Below are 19,451 nucleotides of genomic sequence, written 5' to 3'. Positions count from 1 at the left end.
TAATAGGATGAGCGATTTAGAAATTGAGAGAATTGGTAAAAATCTCCAGTTTTTTTTTTTTTTAAGCGGCAATCATTTACACTGCAAAATCAAACTGGTTTTGCCGTGTAAATGATTGCCGCTTTAAAAAAAAAAAAAAAAAAAAAACCTTGAATTTCTTACCAATTCTCTCAATTTCTCACTTAAAAGGCAGCGCTTAGACCATCTTAATAACATTAAAACTATTTTAATAATGGAAAGTATAAAGACACAAAAAATACACAATAAAAACAAAATGACTAATGGCACACCTGTACTTGATTATTTGATCTGATGCCTAAGGTGCTAGCGGCCACATGTGTACTAGTTAGCCTGGGGGGGCAGATATTATTGCCATACAATTTCATTATATGAATGGAGGTGTAAGGGGTATCTCCGTAGGCTTTGATAGTTACCGAGCTGATCGCCAGAAGTTGAGTGGGTGACTGTTGAAAACTGACGCACTCCTTTCCGTATGTAATCCGCAATCCGCTAGTTTGGTTAAATGCAGTTCCTCTGACAGAGAATGTGCACCTTAAAATGTAAAGCATCCTCCCCAAAACGTGAAGAACTCAAGGCTGGTCCAAATAGCAATCCCTTGGCAAATGGTAGCATTTCCCTGCCCGGCTGGAAGCTTTACCAAAGGTAAACTGCTGGGAACACACCGTTCCAATGTGTAGCCAGCCTTCGATTGCCACTGGATAATCTTCTAAATTGATTTTCAATTGTATTGCTTTGCAGAAGAGGTCAGTGAAGATGAAATGAGCGACGAAGAGGAGAGGGAGAACGGAATTCATGTTCCAATTGGTAAGACACACTCAGACTACTGAACGAGGCAACAGGCAAAGTTGTACCGTGATAGTGGCATCAAAGCGCTGGAGATAACAATGGATTGAACAGTTAATAAAACATAAGCCATTTTCAGCCAGTTATGATTTACATGCATTTCCGTATCCTTCACTGGATACTTTACATTGGTTTTCTAAGGCAATGAAAATAATCTTACTACATTTGAGTAGGCCTGGTTCATGGGGAAACTGCACTTGTTGTTTTCTCTTTATCAAATGATTTATTATTACATTGGTCTTCCATCTGGCAGCGAGGGCTACGTTATTTCTGCTCCCCCACTAGACCGTCAGGATATTTTCTGGCAATGGGGTGCTGTAAGGCATAGTGGCCATTACCCTGGGGTTGAGGCGAGACGGGGGGGATGGGCTGTCCCTTTTAGCCTCACTCATTGTCTCATCCCCTCATGTAGTCTACTCGCCACTGGACTCGCTTCTGTCTCCTCCTTCCGAGAAGTCTGGGCTCCAGCCTCCCTGTATGCCTTGGTCTTTGAGGTCAGGGTATACATTTCGCTCATTCTCCTCTGTTGGTATTGGCTTAGTGTCTAGAGCAGGGGTGGCCAAACCGGTCCTCGAGATCTAGCAGTGGCCTACGTTTTCCAAATCACCCAACTGGTGCACAGGTGTAGTCATTACTAACTGTCACGTTCCCCAGATCACCTAGCCGATGCACAGGTGTAGTCATTACTAACTGTCACATTCCCCAGATCACCTAGCTGGTGCACAGCTGTAGTCATTACTGTCACATGACCCAGATCACCTAGCTGCTGCACAGCTGTAGTCATTACTAACTGTCACATGTCCCAGATCACCTAGCTGGTGCACAGCTGTAGTCATTACTAACTGTCACGTTCCCCAGATCACCTAGCCGATGCACAGGTGTAGTCATTGCTAACTGTCACATTCCCCAGATCACCTAGCTGGTGCACAGTTGTAGTCATTACTAACTGTCACATGTCCCAGATCACCTAGCTGCTGCACAGCTTTAGTCATTACTAACTGTCACATGTCACAGATCACCTAGCTGGTGCACAGCTGTAGTCATTACTAACTGTCACATGTCCCAGATCACCTAGCTGGTGCACAGCTGTAGTCATTACTAACTGTCACATGTCCCAGATCACCTGGCTGGTGCACATCTGTAGTCATTACTAACTGTCACATGTCCCAGATCACCTGGCTGGTGCACAGCTGTAGTCATTACTAACTGGCACATGTCACAGATCACCTAGCTAGTGCACAGGTGTAGTCATTACTAACTGTCACATGTCCCAGATCACCTAGCTGGTGCACAGCTGTAGTCATTACTAACTGTCACATTCCCCAGATCACCTAGCTGGTGCACAGGTGTAGTCATTACTAACTGTCACGTTCCCCAGATCACCTAGCCGATGCACAGCTGTAGTCATTACTAACTGTCACATTCCCCAGATCACCTAGCTGGTGCACAGCTGTAGTCATTACTAACTGTCACATTCCCCAGATCACCTAGCTAGTGCACAGATGTAGTCATTACTAACTGTCACATTCCCCAGATCACCTAGCTGGTGCACAGGTGTAGTCATTACTAACTGTCACATTCCCCAGATCACCTAGCTGGTGCACAGCTGTAGTCATTACGAACTGGCACATGTCACAGATCACCTAGCTTGTGCACAGCTGTAGTCATTACTAACTGCCTCATTCCCCAGATCACCTAGCTGGTGCACAGGTGTAGTCATTACTAACTGTCACATTCCCCAGATCACCTAGCTAGTGCACAGATGTAGTCATTACTAACTCTCACATGTCCCAGATCACCTAGCTGGTGCACAGCTGTAGTCATTACTAACTGTCACATTCCCCAGATCACCTAGCTGGTGCACAGCTGTAGTCATTACTAACTGTCACATGTCCCAGATCACCTAGCTAGTGCACAGATGTAGTCATTACTAACTGTCACATGTCCCAGATCACCTGGCTGGTGCACAGATGTAGTCATTACTAACTGTCACATTCCCCAGATCACCTGGCTGGTGCACAGCTGTAGTCATTACTAACTGTCACATGTCCCAGATCACCTGGCTGGTGCACAGATGTAGTCATTACTAACTGTCACATTCCCCAGATCACCTAGCTGCTGCACAGCTGTAGTCATTACTAACTGTCACATTTTCAAATACGCTGCATTCATTCTTGCTATAGAGCCACAGGCTGCCTGACACACATGAACTGTTCTGATCTTGAGGACCGGTTTGGTCCCCCCTTGTCTAGAGGTTGTATAGGACCATTTTACAGGGAGTGTGTCATATCCAGCCTCCATTTGCTCCTCCCGATGGCTCCGTGGGAACTTATGATATTGCTATTCGCCATGCTTATGCAGCAGTCCTTCATGCACTGCCTCTGCTGCTGGCTCATTCTACTAGCTCGGAAGGCACTTCGTGGGCAGCTAGGTGGGTGCCTCTGTTGATGGCGGCCACCTGGTCTTCTACTCAAATGTTCATCAGTTTTTTTTTTCTTTTGACACCATTGACTAAATGCGGCATTTGGGCAAAGGGTCTTTAGTGCAGCTCATGAGCATTTTCGCCTGTAAGGGCCCTGCTTTGGGATGTCCCTTGGTCTAGCATGGGTCTTCAACCTATGGCCCTCCAGATGTTGTGAAACTACATGTCCCAGCATGCATTGCCACATTTTTCCTATAACAGCATGCCAAAACTGTCAGGGCATCCTGGGACATGTAGTTCCACAACATCTGGAGGGCCATAGGTTGAAGACCTGTGGTCTAATTTATGTGTCCACCATAGATGTGAATGGCGCCACAGATCGTATCCGATGTCAGACTTATGGTGTTTGTACACAGTGCAATTTGTACTATCGATAACAAATTGGTGCAAATCGCACCGTGTGCGCCCACAGCGGATCCTGTTGCGTTTCCCCACGGCATTGGGATAGAAAGCAGAAATAGCACAGTCTATGTCTACTGTATGGCAAGGAGGCCATGCTGCTCAATACACCCCCCCTCCCCATGTGTTGTCCCTCCCTCCCTCCCCATGTGTTGTCCCCCCCCCCCCCCCTCCCCATGTGTTGTCCCCCCTCCCCATGTGTTGTCCCTCCCTCCCCATGTGTTGTCCCCCCCTCCCCATGTGTTGTCCCCCCCTCCCCATGTGTTGTCCCCCCCTCCCCATGTGTTGTCCCCCCCTCCCCATGTGTTGTCCCCCCCTCCCCATGTGTTGTCCCCCCCTCCCCATGTGTTGTCCCCCCTCCCCATGTGTTGTCCCCCCCTCCCCATGTGTTGTCCCCCCCCTCCCCATGTGTTGTCCCTCCCTCCCCATGTGTTGTCCCCCCCTCCCCATGTGTTGTCCCCCCCCTCCCCATGTGTTGTCCCTCCCTCCCCATGTGTTGTCCCCCCCTCCCCATGTGTTGTCCCCCCCTCCCCATGTGTTGTCCCCCCCTCCCCATGTGTTGTCCCCCCCTCCCCATGTGTTGTCCCCCCCTCCCCATGTGTTGTCCCCCCCTCCCCATGTGTTGTCCCCCCCTCCCCATGTGTTGTCCCCCCCTCCCCATGTGTTGTCCCCCCCTCCCCATGTGTTGTCCCCCCCTCCCCATGTGTTGTCCCCCCCCTCCCCATGTGTTGTCCCCCCCCTCCCCATGTGTTGTCCCCCCTCCCCATGTGTTGTCCCCCCCTCCCCATGTGTTGTCCCCCCCTCCCCATGTGTTGTCCCCCCCTCCCCATGTGTTGTCCCCCCCTCCCCATGTGTTGTCCCCCCCTCCCCATGTGTTGTCCCCCCCCTCCCCATGTGTTGTCCCCCCCCTCCCCATGTGTTGTCCCCCCTCCCCATGTGTTGTCCCCCCCTCCCCATGTGTTGTCCCTCCCTCCCCATGTGTTGTCCCCCCCTCCCCATGTGTTGTCCCCCCCCCTCCCCATGTGTTGTCCCCCCCCCCTCCCCATGTGTTGTCCCTCCCTCCCCATGTGTTGTCCCCCCCTCCCCATGTGTTGTCCCCCCCTCCCCATGTGTTGTCCCCCCCCTCCCCATGTGTTGTCCCCCCCCCCTCCCCATGTGTTGTCCCTCCCTCCCCATGTGTTGTCCCCCCCCTCCCCATGTGTTGTCCCCCCTCCCCATGTGTTGTCCCCCCCTCCCCATGTGTTGTCCCCCCCTCCCCATGTGTTGTCCCCCCCTCCCCATGTGTTGTCCCCCCCTCCCCATGTGTTGTCCCCCCCTCCCCATGTGTTGTCCCCCCCCTCCCCATGTGTTGTCCCCCCCCTCCCCATGTGTTGTCCCCCCTCCCCATGTGTTGTCCCCCCCTCCCCATGTGTTGTCCCTCCCTCCCCATGTGTTGTCCCCCCCTCCCCATGTGTTGTCCCCCCCCCTCCCCATGTGTTGTCCCCCCCCCCTCCCCATGTGTTGTCCCCCCCCCTCCCCATGTGTTGTCCCCCCCTCCCCATGTGTTGTCCCTCCCTCCCCATGTGTTGTCCCCCCCTCCCCATGTGTTGTCCCCCCCCCTCCCCATGTGTTGTCCCCCCCCCCTCCCCATGTGTTGTCCCTCCCTCCCCATGTGTTGTCCCCCCCTCCCCATGTGTTGTCCCCCCCTCCCCATGTGTTGTCCCCCCCCTCCCCATGTGTTGTCCCCCCTCCCCATGTGTTGTCCCCCCCTCCCCATGTGTTGTCCCCCCCCTCCCCATGTGTTGTCCCCCCTCCCCATGTGTTGTCCCCCCCTCCCCATGTGTTGTCCCCCCCTCCCCATGTGTTGTCCCCCCCTCCCCATGTGTTGTCCCCCCCTCCCCATGTGTTGTCCCCCCCTCCCCATGTGTTGTCCCCCCCCTCCCCATGTGTTGTCCCCCCCCTCCCCATGTGTTGTCCCCCCTCCCCATGTGTTGTCCCCCCCTCCCCATGTGTTGTCCCTCCCTCCCCATGTGTTGTCCCCCCCTCCCCATGTGTTGTCCCCCCCCCTCCCCATGTGTTGTCCCCCCCCCCTCCCCATGTGTTGTCCCCCCTCCCCATGTGTTGTCCCCCCCTCCCCATGTGTTGTCCCTCCCTCCCCATGTGTTGTCCCCCCCTCCCCATGTGTTGTCCCCCCCCCTCCCCATGTGTTGTCCCCCCCCCCTCCCCATGTGTTGTCCCTCCCTCCCCATGTGTTGTCCCTCCCTCCCCATGTGTTGTCCCCCCCTCCCCATGTGTTGTCCCCCCCTCCCCATGTGTTGTCCCCCCCCCTCCCCATGTGTTGTCCCCCCTCCCCATGTGTTGTCCCTCCCTCCCCATGTGTTGTCCCTCCCTCCCCATGTGTTGTCCCTCCCTCCCCATGTGTTGTCCCCCCCTCCCCATGTGTTGTCCCCCCCTCCCCATGTGTTGTCCCCCCCCTCCCCATGTTTTATGCATTCTTTCTATAGTTTTAGAGGTGCAGGATACATTTACCCCACATGGTACGCTACATATATGTTCTTTTGCAGTCCCAGAATCAAGGTTTGATCATGATTCTCCTGAGAGTGAGGAAGACGACGATGAGGAAGATGAAGAAATAAGAGATATTAGCCCCCATTCTAATGCTCAGACCGATGGTGAATATGTCCCAGACTCTCCAGTCATGTCTCCTGTTGAGCTGAAGCCAGAGCTGCCGAAATACCTCCCAGCCCTCCAGGTAACGGGTGTAAATAGCTTTGTGTACAATACAGTCTGGTAGCTCTCCGTCTAACCATCTTCTCTGCCTCCGTGTGGCAGGGCTGCCGTAGCGTGGAGGAATTCCAGTGCTTGAACCGTATAGAAGAAGGAACATATGGAGTAGTGTACAGAGCAAAGGACCGCAAAACTGGTACGTAGGGGTTTTTGTTCCTGTTAACGTGAAAAGGGGCAGGCAGCTGACATCCGTTGATGTCTGCTAGCCGTCCCTGGCAGCCGCGTCACGGTCTCATTTCTATGGGAACGCCCATGGAACGCCGGGCGCAGTCCTCTGCACTAATACGGCTTTGTAACCCAAGGTGGTCTCCAGTTAACCTACTAACCAGGGAATAATGGCCTACACTATTCTTCACAAAGTGGTTGGGTGGTTCAGGAATATATCTGCGTTCCTTGTGCTGTTTCATGTGCTCAGAATCTGTCTCCAGCACCAAGGACCTGCTTTTCTCAGATGCGCTGCTTTGTACTGATGCTAGACAAGGGGCCTAAGCAATATGCAGCATTGTATGGCTGAGACCTGGTCCCTCGCACACACACACATTAAATTCTGTTGTTTTGACACCTTTGCATCTGGTGATGGTAGTTTTAGAAGGCCGCTCTGGGTCATCCCATTGCCTCCAGTGTCCCCGATGGATAAGTGAGAACAAATTATTTTTATACTTACCAGTTGAATCTTTTTCTTTTGCTTCCATGGGGGAGTCAGGATGCCCCCCCCCCCCTTGTGCTCCAAACAGTTAATGGGGGCTTAGTTGCCTAGCTACCACTGTTCAGTGTGTGCTTGTGTGTCTGCCTCCTTCTGTCATTTTCCTCCCTCCGTCCTTCGGCTAAAGCTGGGTAGACACTGGAAGTTGTGATACTCGCTGCTGTGTTGTGTGCCCCGCAGGGGGTAGGGTATAGAGGGGAGGAACCTTTTTTGTTAAAACAAACTATTTAGTGCCCAGACTCCCCTTGCACCTGTTACACCCATCGGGGGGAAATTTACTAAGATGTGTATTGTACTTCACATGTGATATTGCTATGGGCAACCAATCAGAATCTAATTATCTTATTTATTTAGCACCCTTTAGAAGATAGTAGACAGGATCTGATTGGTTGCCCCTAGCAACATCACGTAAAGTATAATACACATCTTAGTAAATTTCCCCCATTGTCGCCAGTGCCCCCCATGGAATCAAAAAGTGAACGGGTTTATTTAAAAGAAAAAAAAAAAAAAATGCTCCGGAATGCTCTGAGTAGGAGAATAACAAGTATCCTACATATATAGAGGCCGCAGACAGAAAGGGGAGAAAAAATCAAATTAATCCACAGGGGTGGGTTTAAGAGGGATGGGACGCAATAATGTCCTTTATAGGTTTTGGTGTCTTTCAAGACCATCCAGCAGAACCATGTGTCCCTAAATAGCACGTATCTATCATCCACGGACAATATCATATTGTCCATTTTCATTTAAAAGTCCATTTTCTTAAACCAAAAGAGGCTGCTTAGGTTAGAGGCAGGAAATAGTAATGTTCCTTTTAGGAACAGGGGCGAGCAGGGCACCGATGCACGGGGGCAGCGTCAAGGGGGCGGACCGGGCCCGCCGACATCACTGTTCTGGGCGGTACCAGGCCGCCAACCTTACAAAAGGGCCGGGCTGTGACTTAAAGGGGCGGGCCCTGCCGCCGTCGTCACTGAAGGGGGCGGGCCCGGCCGCACCGAAGGCTCTCCACTGACGGGGAAGCGCCGGGCACCAATATATACTGCGGCGCCGGGCTTCCCCGGTATCACAATAAGAGGAGGAGGCAGGCTGTTTTAGCGGGGCGCTGCCAGAGGGGCAGGGTGCAGCGCCCCGCTAAAACAGCCTAGCGGGAACACTAAATAGGAGGAGCCTGGGGTGCCCAGAGGCAAAAGTTTTAACTGTTTGGTGCCTGGTCCTGCTGTCCAGCCCCATGCCCAGCATCGTCCCATATTGAGCGAAGGAGAACATTACGGAGTCATATTAGATTTTGCGGGTTGCAGCTACTCCTGCATTAATCTTACTGCTGCTTTATAACGCTCTTCATAGACTGTTAAGTATGTGACCTAGTTTTATGTCAGTATCATTACCTCCGGGGCAATTCACACTCCCATTAATCGCTGCGTCGCTTTGTTTACTTTTTAGATGAAATTGTGGCTCTGAAGAGGCTAAAAATGGAGAAAGAGAAGGAAGGGTTCCCAATAACCTCCCTCCGAGAAATCAATACTATATTAAAGGCCCAACATGATAATATTGTCAGGGTCAGGGTAAGTATCGTGGTAGGGGTGATGTCAACGCAATCATCTTAGTTGGACAATTTGAATGGCCAATTATTTGTAAGTTTTTTTTTATTTACCCTCCAGTATTTATCTTAAGGGCTGTTATTTGTGCGCCTTCCAAGCCATTCATGTGTGCCGATATTACTCGCTGTATGTGGAGACAGCTGGTATTATGTGTAACTGAAGAGGGAAATTATAGTCTTTATTCAAAGCCTTCATGGTCTGCGGTTACAGTGTTACATATGTGAGGGAATAAGTGGTCTTACCATATGTTCTAGATCACTCTTTACCATCTAAATTTATCTTGCTCTTTTATAACAGATATTATTGATTTCAAATACGTTCTAGTAACCGCTTTGTGTGCCCAGATTTGAAATTCTAGAGAGCACATTGTACAGTTATACAGAGAATATATGGCGCTTGCTTTTTATCGTTAGGTCTGGATACAGCCCTTGCCACTCTGCAGCGATTTTTAGTCTTCATTTTAAAATAAATCAGCGTCTTATTATTAATAATATTGGTGTTATCATTTGTAAACTAGTTGGTAGAACGATCATCACAAATGGTGGGTTTCTTTAGACCTTGTTTCTGTTTCTGTACAGGAAATTGTTGTAGGAAGTAATATGGACAAAATCTACATTGTAATGAACTACGTAGAACACGATTTGAAGAGTCTTATGGAGACGATGAAACAGCCTTTCCTGCCAGGTGAGTGCATGCTTTTATGTGTGTCTAGTTTGTACATCGTTATTTTTGTGTACGTTGTCACATTATTTTTCGTTTTAACGTAACCTCTTAATTATTGCATGATGATGGTTCAAATGTGTAATTAGATTTTTTTGCTTTCTGGCTGTTTCTCTTGATAATACTTTTTAGCATAAAGGGGTGTATCCACGGGGCTCAACTCCGGTGATTTGGACTCCGTGTGTAATCAAGAAGTAGTCATCCGTCAGAGATTTGATTGCTAACTACATCCTGCCTTCCCCAGCCGCGGCCAAATACACAGTGCAGGCGTCAGCGACGCTGCGGAGCCGTGCATCGCGATTCTGCCGAACCCTCTAGGCAATTTTGACTATGTAGTCAAAATTGCTTGGAAGAATTGCCCCGTGTGTACACTGATTTAGGCATTACTCAATGACAAGGATTAGTCAATGACTAAAAGATTGATATATTAAAACCTTGTGTACCCAAAAAACTGGGAATGCCAACGTTTCTGAAGTTGGGGCTCCTGATGATTTTGCAAAACTTGCGTTGTCCATCCAGCTTACTTGGGATTCAATGAAGGATGAATTTAGCATTTAAAGAATAGATCTGGAGCACAGTAATAGATGCATTCAGGGTACAACAATCGCCACAGTATAGCACTTGCTAATACATCGCTATAGCCGGGCCCACAGTCCAAAAATATACCGGTAGGTCAATTGACTCCCAGACAGAATTAACCCTAGAATGTCTGTGTGTGCGTGTACATGTGGTAGGGAATATAGATTGTAAGCTCCACTGGGGCAGGGACTGATGTGAATGTTCAACTATTCTCTGTGCAGCGCTGCGGAATATGTGCGCGCTATATAAATAACTGTTAATAATTAAATAATTTATTATTTGAATGGATTGTGGTTGATTTTCGATTAAAATCACTCTAAAGGCCCGTACACACTAGGCGATTTTGAGTTCAGAGTAGCTCACTTTTGGTATGTTAAGCTGGCCATACATCTACAGATCGATTGTCAGATTGGGCTGGTTGGAACAAAGACCTGGTAATATCTGAATGACAGTTGTTGGCAGTTTTCCAGCATTTCAAAGCAGATGGTCAACTGTCATTTGCTCGCATCCATTACCAGGATTTTGTTCCTACCAGACAGATCTGACCATCGATCCGTAGAAGTATGGCCAGCTTTAAGCTACTTTGAGCTCAAAATCTGCTAGTGCAAATGAGCTGGGGCTGTGAGCACTGATGTCATCGCCGGCCGTCGGCATATGATGTGGAAAGTGATTCACCTCCAGTGAAAATCGCTGGTCTGGGTGAAATTCTCTCAGTGTGTATTTCCCTGTATGTTTTTAGTTTGTGTTTAGTTTCTCTCATTTCCATCATCCATGCATCTATTTGTGGTTCATACAGAAAGCAGTCGATTCCTCGGCTATGTACACATTAGAGTGATGGGATACCCTAACAGATTATATACAATATCCCTTGCTCTCCCAGACACATCATAACTTATGTGCACCCTATATGATTGACATAAGATCATAATATATGTCTAGCATCACCCAAGCAGGACTATCATACAGTGTCTCATAAAATGCACTGGATGTGTGCGTCTTACAGTACAAATTCAGACGGATCCTGTTTTCATCCGTTTCATTTCTTACCAGGGGAGGTGAAAACACTGATGATTCAGCTGTTGCGGGGTGTCCGTCACCTCCATGATAACTGGATTCTTCATAGAGATCTGAAGACTTCCAATTTACTACTAAGTCATGCTGGTATATTAAAGGTAAGACCGAAGAGACTGGAGAGAGAAGGCTTTATAATCACTAGTAGCCAGTAGATTACAGCACAGTTCTTCTTTTCCCAAAGATAACGCGAGTTACAGGTTATAAATCAGAGAATGGCCAGTCATTTGACAGGTTTTTTTTAAAAATCAAATGCCCGCCACTGCACTGCCCGTCCCGCTGATGATAGCTGCGTTCACTGCCCGGCCAGGTCAGGACTCGCCGCCCCCTGCACACCCCGGCATCCCGCAGATGATGATGATGACCGCCCTCCCCCTGCTCCTCACCGCTGGTGCAGCTCCCCGTTACATGTAATAAATTGTAAGCAATCGTAAGCCCAAGTGCCAAATTGTATGTGAGCCTCCCGGGGGGGGGGGGCTGCCGGGCGGCTCACAGGAGAATTGTGTACGACTTGTCCTGAGGACAAGTTGGCCTAATGTAGGGGGACATTAGCTCAGTAATTGGGTTAAAGGGTACTTTCACCATAGAGAAATCCCTTCTATCATATGTTTAAAGCTTATTATCATATTTACTGTCATTTGCTCTTCAAAGATAACCTATTCTACTCATAAATATAATAACGATCCAGAATGCTGCAACCTACAGGACAGTACTGAAACAGACAAAGGTCCACGTTTTGTTTGCCAGTGACATTAGCCCTTCTGTGTATTGGTATTTATTGATTGCTATATTATTTACGTCACTGGTTCACATAATGTATTACAAGAACAGGCGTTCCGTAATTTAAAAGTCAACGGTCCTCTGAGTTGCAGATCAGTAGGAACAAACATTTACTTATTCTTGGCTGGATTTTAGTCAAGTCATGCTGCCCTGTGCTGGAGTCAGTGCAGGTGTCCTGACAGTCTCCAATTGGCCCCCGGCCACCAGTTAGCGAGCTCTGCGGCAGATTTATTAAGCTTGGTGAAGTGATAAAGTGTCTGGTTTTGATCACCGGCCAATCGGCTCCTACCTGTCATTTTTCAAACCAAGCCTGTAACTTCAAAGTTAGGAGCTGATTGGCCGGTGATAAAAACCAGACACTCCACTGTCTGTTTTTGACCATTATTGCTATTCACTCACTCGGGTTTACATGATCCGTACTGACAACTGTCCTCGTTACAGGTGGGAGACTTTGGTTTGGCGCGTGAATATGGGTCTCCTCTTAAACCTTATACTCCCATAGTGGTCACCTTATGGTATCGGGCCCCAGAGCTTCTACTCGGCGCTAAGGTAAATGCACTTCCACGACATATTTACTTGTGCGCTGTTATTGATCGCTCCTTTCTTATTTCACATCTATCTGTTTTATGTGCACAGGAATATTCCACAGCCATAGACATGTGGTCGGTGGGGTGTATATTTGGTGAACTGCTGACTCAGAAACCACTGTTCCCAGGGAAATCTGAAATTGATCAGATCAATAAAATATTTAAGGTAAGGTTAGATTTGTTTATGTGCAATATTTACATTTTTATATTTTTAAATTTAGAAAATAAAAAAATATTTAATGAAATTCTGTGGTCATTGTATGATTCCATTGTTATAACATGTAATAATCAGACATATATTTTTTTTCATCAAGCTCTTCTGTTCCTTTGCTGTTTTTATTATTCCTTTATTAGTGTGACGGTACGTCCTATCTCTGCTAGTTTACACTTCAGTTGCTCAATCAGATATTTATCTCGTGCTCAGTAAAATCTTTTAGCGCTGCCTAATACCCATTTTACACAAAAGCAATTTCCCAGGTTACTGCCGGGACGGGTAACAACATTACCCGTTTACATCAATGGAAGGGCCCATACCTACTGACTGCAGCGTCCTGTGCTCTTTCCGGAGGTTAGGACAAGTGTCATGCAGCCTCTGCTGCTGTACTATGCGGACAGAAGCGGTGCCGGGGCTAGGTGGCTCCGACAGTGGGGAGTTCTGATCTTGCCCCTAGCATGACGTAGGTGCAGCCGAGGTCCCCAGCTGGCGGATTTCTTGGCACTTGGAGATGACCCCTCTAAGCATCGGCCTTCTATATGCTGTACCTGTGTGTCGACCTGGGAGTATCCCAGGATGGCACTGCGGAGTACCTGCAGCATAAGTCTGTTCTTTTGCTTTAAGCTATAGCTCTATAGAACGTGTTTACTGCGTTTTATTGAAGAGCTGCTGACAGCCTGTGACTCATTTGCCCATTGCATGGTGTAAAACGCCCCAGCTGTAGGTGATGAGGGGAAACACGGACAGATAAGAAAAGAATGTCTGAATGTGGACTAACTACAGCATCACTGCTTCTTGTAGGGGTGAGAAGGCTTTTGGCTGAGTTGTATAAAACCTTTCTTTTTTCCCAGGATCTAGGAACACCCAGTGAAAAGATCTGGCCTGGTTACAATGAGCTTCCAGCAATAAAGAAAATGACCTTTACTGAATATCCTTACAACAATCTCCGAAAGAGATTTGGAGCTCTTCTTTCAGACCAAGGATTTGATCTCATGAATAAGTACGTACAGGGTGTTTTTTTGTAACATTTCTTACTAAAAGTTTTTACGCTGTATTGGTTTATTGTCCCTTAACGTCCGTTCTGTCTTTCAGGTTCCTGACTTACTGCCCTACAAAAAGAATTAATTCAGAAGATGGATTAAAGCACGAATACTTCCGCGAGACCCCCCTGCCTATAGATCCATCCATGTTCCCCACCTGGCCAGCAAAAAGTGAACAGCAGAGAGTCAAACGTGGCACAAGCCCTCGCCCACCGGAGGGGGGTCTCGGCTACAAAGAGCTGGTGAGCATAAGTTTCCGTCCAGAAGCTTTGCCCTTGCTGATCTAGCGGCGCGGCGAGTTTTTTGCCATTACGGTAATAAAACGGCGAGCGGTTTAAAGCTTAGGGCAGTCATAGGAGCTGGACAAATATTCTCATGCAATTTTTACTTTCAGTTGTAATTGGAGAGATTTTGTGGACGTTGGAAAGTTGCCAGAATAAAATGTAAAGCAGACGTTTAATCCAAACATTATTTTCATCAGGAGGAAAGATAATTAGTATTTTGCAATTAATGTTAAAGGTTTTGTTCAGCTTTATTCCTCAGTTAGGTCACGGTTTGTCCTTGCTATTGGAAGTTGAATAGTGCATTACTGAAGGTTATAGTTCTAAAACCTACTTAATAGAGATTCTTAATGTTTGGCAATAGCCTGCTGTGCGGAACTGTGCGGATATTGATACACGCACTTCTGGCGTTGTTGCTGATCAACTTATAATATATCCTGAAGCATACTGTAGTACTGCAGAAGGTCCTGATTGTGTGTGCTGAGTCTAATGTCTCAGGTATTCTTATACTTGCCTACTATATCACCCTGGGTGAAAAATTGACTGGAGAATAGGTAACCGTTCTTGTAAATGGAACATTTTCAAACTGAGCTAAAGTTTTAAGTGGGGATCCTCAAGGGTCTGTGTAATCTAGGCAATGGTCTAGTTAGCAAAGTGTCCGTTTTCGCAGATGACCCGAAACTATGCAAGGCAATAAAATCTGTCCAGAACGTGGTCTCTACAGAAAAACTTAAATAATCTGGAGGATTGGACAGGAACATGAGGCTTGCGATCTATAAATTAAATGGGGAGAATATAGGGGAATCCTTAATGGGGAAGGACTTGGGGGTTCTCATGGACAGACTTAGTGGCGCTGCTCAATGTCAAGGCGCAGCAGCTAAGGCCTGTAAGGTATTTGCATGCATAAAAAGAAATAGCGGCGTCCGTGAATTGTCGCAGTCACGGCCGACTCTCGACAAACTCTGTTAAGTTACACGGATATGCCCCCTTTTCGCCGATCGCCAGGTGGGACATGGAATCCGGGGTCACGGCTGTCGGGACAGATTTGACAGCTGTGACCCGAGATTGAATGCCCCCCACAGAGGTTCCGGAAGATGGTGTAATCGGGTGACTTCCTTTGGTACGGCCTCATTTAGAATACAGTGCATTTACTTAATTTAATGTTGTATTCCAAGTTGATGAATACATTCTTTATCCAAGGGGCGCCGTAAAAAAATTCTGATACACTAAGGTGCAGTAATTCATGAAAGTTTGTAACCATCGATGGTGTACAGTTGGTTCACCACTCCACAAAAAGGACATATTAGAATTTGAAAAGGTTCAGAGAAGAGCAACTCCATTGATTAAGATGTTAGTCATTGGGTTATGAGGACAGGCTCGGTAGGATTACATTGGAAAAGGTGTCTAAGAGCGGATATGATTTACATATATAAATACATAAAAGGTCAATACAGTGAACGAACTCTCTATCTGTTTACCAAGACGCGCAGTCACTCCCTAAGGTTAGAGGAGAGGAAGTTTCTCACCCAGCGTAGGAAGAGATTCTTTACAGTAAGGGCAGGTGAGATAGGGAATACTCTGACAGAGAAGGTGGTAGTGGCAGATCCAATTGATATGGTTAAAAATTTGTTAGACACATTTTAAGTCAACACTGTCCAGGGGTATAATCATTGATTATAATGTATTATAGTGGACTCAGATTGGACAGACATTTTGGGTGAGCGAAGACGTTGGTCTGTAATGAATAGGCGGTAAACTCATCTGGGTCATTTACATAACGGGAGATCAGTTATAGGTTGGACGGACTAATGTATTTTTTCAACGTCACGATTGTTACTAGGAAGTTACTACGTGCATTGATTCTATTGGTTGCCTCACAAGACGTCCTTGTTTTGTATAATGTTTCCAAGACAATATGTAAAGCAGATTTAGCAGTGACAACAGCTCATTGCTGTATACTGTTGGTCAACTCTGTAAGCTTAAATGAATTACATAACTATCCAAACAAAAAAATAATCCTAAATGATCCTGTTTAATATTGCACGTGTTCTCCTTGGCCTCTCATAGTATTTAAATATTTTTTCATTTTTTTCCTAGGGGGATGATGATCTGAAAGAGACTGGCTTTCACTTGACCACCACCAGTCAGGGAGCGTCTGCAGCCGGACCGGGTTTCAGCCTCAAGTTTTAAATCTTCAAAAAGAAAATGACTTTTATTTTTTCACTTTTGGAGAACTTATGAGGTTGTGTAACCTCTCAGTCCCGACGTTCCAACTCTTACCGTAAAAGTAAAAATCTACCAATAAGCGGTGCAAAGGATGTTTCATTCCGAAGCAGAACATTGAGACATAAGCAAGGACTGAAGTCTTTGACTTATTTATTTTTCACTCTTGTAAATTTGTAGAATTAAAATGCAATTTTTAATTGTTTAAACAAGTTCTCACTTTTTTTTTTTTTTCATTCATCTTGAGGATTTGTTTTTCATATTGTACAGTATTTTTACATCTTTTTGACTAGGGTTCGCACACCTAAGAATAACAATTATCCAGGCAGCATTTTAATCCAAATAGTTGTATAGAAAAGTTCAGGAGTATTGTCCTAAAGGGCCTAGATCTGCCTAATGCTGCAGGAGAGTACCCGAGTCCAGGCCTGGGATGGAACCCAGGAAGCCACATAGAGAAAATGAAGGAACCGGTGTACCCTCAGAAGCTGCCAGTTCTAGAACTTGAGCCTTCCTCCCGACAGAGGCAGACAGTAATGTAATAAGCTGCCAACTGTTTCCAGCCACTCACTTATGGTACCTTCTTTACCATGAGATTTTAATTACCAGGTTGGCATTTATTATTTTTTATTATAAACAATTTGTTATATAGCGCAGCAAATTCCGTTGCACTTAACAATAGAAGACAGTGATACAACATACTGGGTATTTACAGGCAGTTCAAGGTATGAGGGCCCTGCTTGCAAGCTTACACTCAATAGCAGTGATTTTCAACCTTTTAACCTTGCAGCACATTTAAGGGGGGTATTCAATCACCGGCGACCATCTCCCTATAAGGGAGATGACCGCCGGGCCCTATTCAATACTTTCTTCCCCGACAGCATTGAGCAAGGTATCTCTGCAGAACTTAACAGTGGTGTGGGGTGTGGTGCCCCTGGACTGGTTGGGCTGGGTGGCTTTAGTGCGGCAAGCCCTTACATTCTATTAACACTTTTCCCTCACTAACACTCTCTCTCTCTTATTTTAATTACATGTCATTTATCTCTCTCTTTATGTATAGCTTCGGCTTCCTATCACTAATTATTAACACTTAGTATATCACTGGCATGCCGCACTGGGCTTCCCAGCTTATGATGGTTTTTGGGGTGCCACACCCTGCACCTAGATATAGCGCTAGGGACCCCCAATATACAGAGAAGCCTTGACGTGGCTTGGGGGCATAGCATACACCTGCGCAGATATATGTAACCAACATCTCTGAATTCTATTATCATGTAGCGTTCAAGATTGGTTACTAATACCATTCAGTGCGCTGGCGGAACCAATGTCTTGTTACTTATCTCGGGAGAACGAGCCTGACTTCACAAGCTGTCGGGCTCGTTTTGCCGAGAACAGCTGGGAAGTGACGAGCTGCAGCTCGCCTCTTCCCAGCCGCAACTCACGGCCACGCCCCCTTCTTGTCCCACTGTAGGCAGGACGTTGAATCCCGCCTGCGTGTTCTTGGTCGAGTTGACCGAGAATGGGACAGGGTCACGGCGGTCGATTGAATAACCCCGTAAATAAGATTTTAAAATTGCCAAGGCACACCATGAGATCCCCACAGGCCAATACAAATTGCCTCCCACAGAAAAAACAAACCTATTGGCCCCCATATAGAAAACAAGCACACTGGTCCCCACAGGTAACAAAAATAAAACACATCGGCCCTTTACAGCCACCACCAGTTACTGGTCTCTTCTTTTCATGTAAACTGGTTTGGGCATCTCTAGATCTGGGGGCACACTTGAGAACAGCTCAAGGCACACTAGTGTACCACGGCACAGTAGTTGAAAAACACTGATCTATAGGGTAATAGGCATTAGTTCCACCAGAATGCAAAGGTTCCTGGTGTGCTGTATGATACGGTGACCTACCTTTAGAGCTGGAGTTGCTGTACTGAGTCTTGTCTCACATTGAGCAGTGTCATTTATTTGTGAATTGTGCGAGACCTATTATCACAGTCAATGTGTACTCCACGATGCAACAGCTCAGCCCGTACATCTGTACAAGTTTGTTAACGGCAAAGAAAAACAGGGATTCTGTGCACTGGTATCCCATATGTCAATACACGGATTGCATTGAAACGTGTTCAAATTCATGCGGGGTAAAATATGTACTTTTTTAATGCAAGGTAAATACTGTCTGCTTTTGCATGCAGCCCACAGATGCTTGGGCAGCTTTATTTTGACACTGCAATTCAGATTTGAGTTTGAACACGCCCCTCTCAGATCTATATTTCTCTGCTTTACCTTTTAGTTAGAAAATGACTGTGCAACTTGGCAAAAACATGTTTGTTTTACTTTGCTCCAAGCTCCTAACCTGGCCATATGCATTGCATAATATACCTACAGCTTGTTAGTATTAGCAGTTGTTTATTATTAAGTATGTTGAGTAATTGCTTTGAATTGTATCTCCTGTTGCATATATGTACTGTATGCAAATAATGTGGATTATTTACAGCTTGGTCCTTGAAACAATGACAAACTGTCTACTTCTAGCTGTCACTTTATAGACTGTTACCAGCGATCAGAAATTGTGTATTATAGAATACCGCCCTATTGTACTGTATGACATACTATGCATGCCACAAATCCATTTTATGCTGCCGCTGCTATAATGTAGTCATTTGTATACAGATTCAGAGACTGTGTCACTTATTGTACAAGTGTCAAATTCTATCAAATTACGCTCTACGTACATCCTAGTCGCAGTGTGTTGCGCTTTGCCATGATCAGACTTTTCCAGGAAATTGCCCAAAGATGACGCCAAAGCTTCTTATTGATTGCGCACTCCAGCATTTTGACCTATTCTATTACAGATTCACACAAGCAGGAAACTAAAGATAATTCTGGTCTCCAAAACAAGAGACAAATGTAGGAGAACATGGAGAAATCAGCTGATATTATTTGGGGTACTTTTGCTTCAACAAAAGAAAGTTTATATCATTTTTTTTTTTAAGTGGAAAAATTAGAGAAACCAAGTGTTTATCACCAAAAATGACGGTACATATATTTGGGTCATTCTAAGGCCATTTAAAAAAAAATAAAATAATAAACACTTGCACCAGCAAAAAAGATACTACTGTCCTACTCATGAAGTACCACAATATAG

At 46.5% G+C, this 19,451-nt stretch overlaps 1 protein-coding gene across 14 annotated transcripts in view; it reads left to right on the top strand.

The window, feature by feature from the left end:
• Positions 1-18,977, top strand: part of LOC146043034 (cyclin-dependent kinase 11B-like) — a 50,575-nt gene extending 31,598 nt beyond the window's left edge. For all 14 annotated transcript variants that reach the window (XM_083163405.1, XM_083163408.1, XM_083163407.1 and 11 more), the window contains 11 exons: positions 760-825; positions 6,289-6,476; positions 6,557-6,647; positions 8,652-8,773; positions 9,388-9,493; positions 11,159-11,280; positions 12,401-12,508; positions 12,596-12,712; positions 13,612-13,760; positions 13,853-14,042; positions 16,179-18,977. In XM_083163405.1, the coding sequence (XP_083019531.1) occupies positions 760-825; positions 6,289-6,476; positions 6,557-6,647; positions 8,652-8,773; positions 9,388-9,493; positions 11,159-11,280; positions 12,401-12,508; positions 12,596-12,712; positions 13,612-13,760; positions 13,853-14,042; positions 16,179-16,271 (1,352 nt within the window). In that variant the 3' untranslated portion in view covers positions 16,272-18,977. The remainder of the gene's footprint in view (positions 1-759; positions 826-6,288; positions 6,477-6,556; positions 6,648-8,651; positions 8,774-9,387; positions 9,494-11,158; positions 11,281-12,400; positions 12,509-12,595; positions 12,713-13,611; positions 13,761-13,852; positions 14,043-16,178) is intronic.
• Positions 18,978-19,451: the final 474 nt, after the last annotated feature.

This window comes from Crinia signifera, chromosome 19 (genome assembly GCF_055691185.1).
Source record: "Crinia signifera chromosome 19, ASM5569118v1, whole genome shotgun sequence".
NCBI classification, from domain to species: Eukaryota; Metazoa; Chordata; class Amphibia; order Anura; family Myobatrachidae; genus Crinia; species Crinia signifera.
Note: the sequence above shows the minus strand (reverse complement) of the source record. Positions and strands in the feature narration are given on the sequence as shown.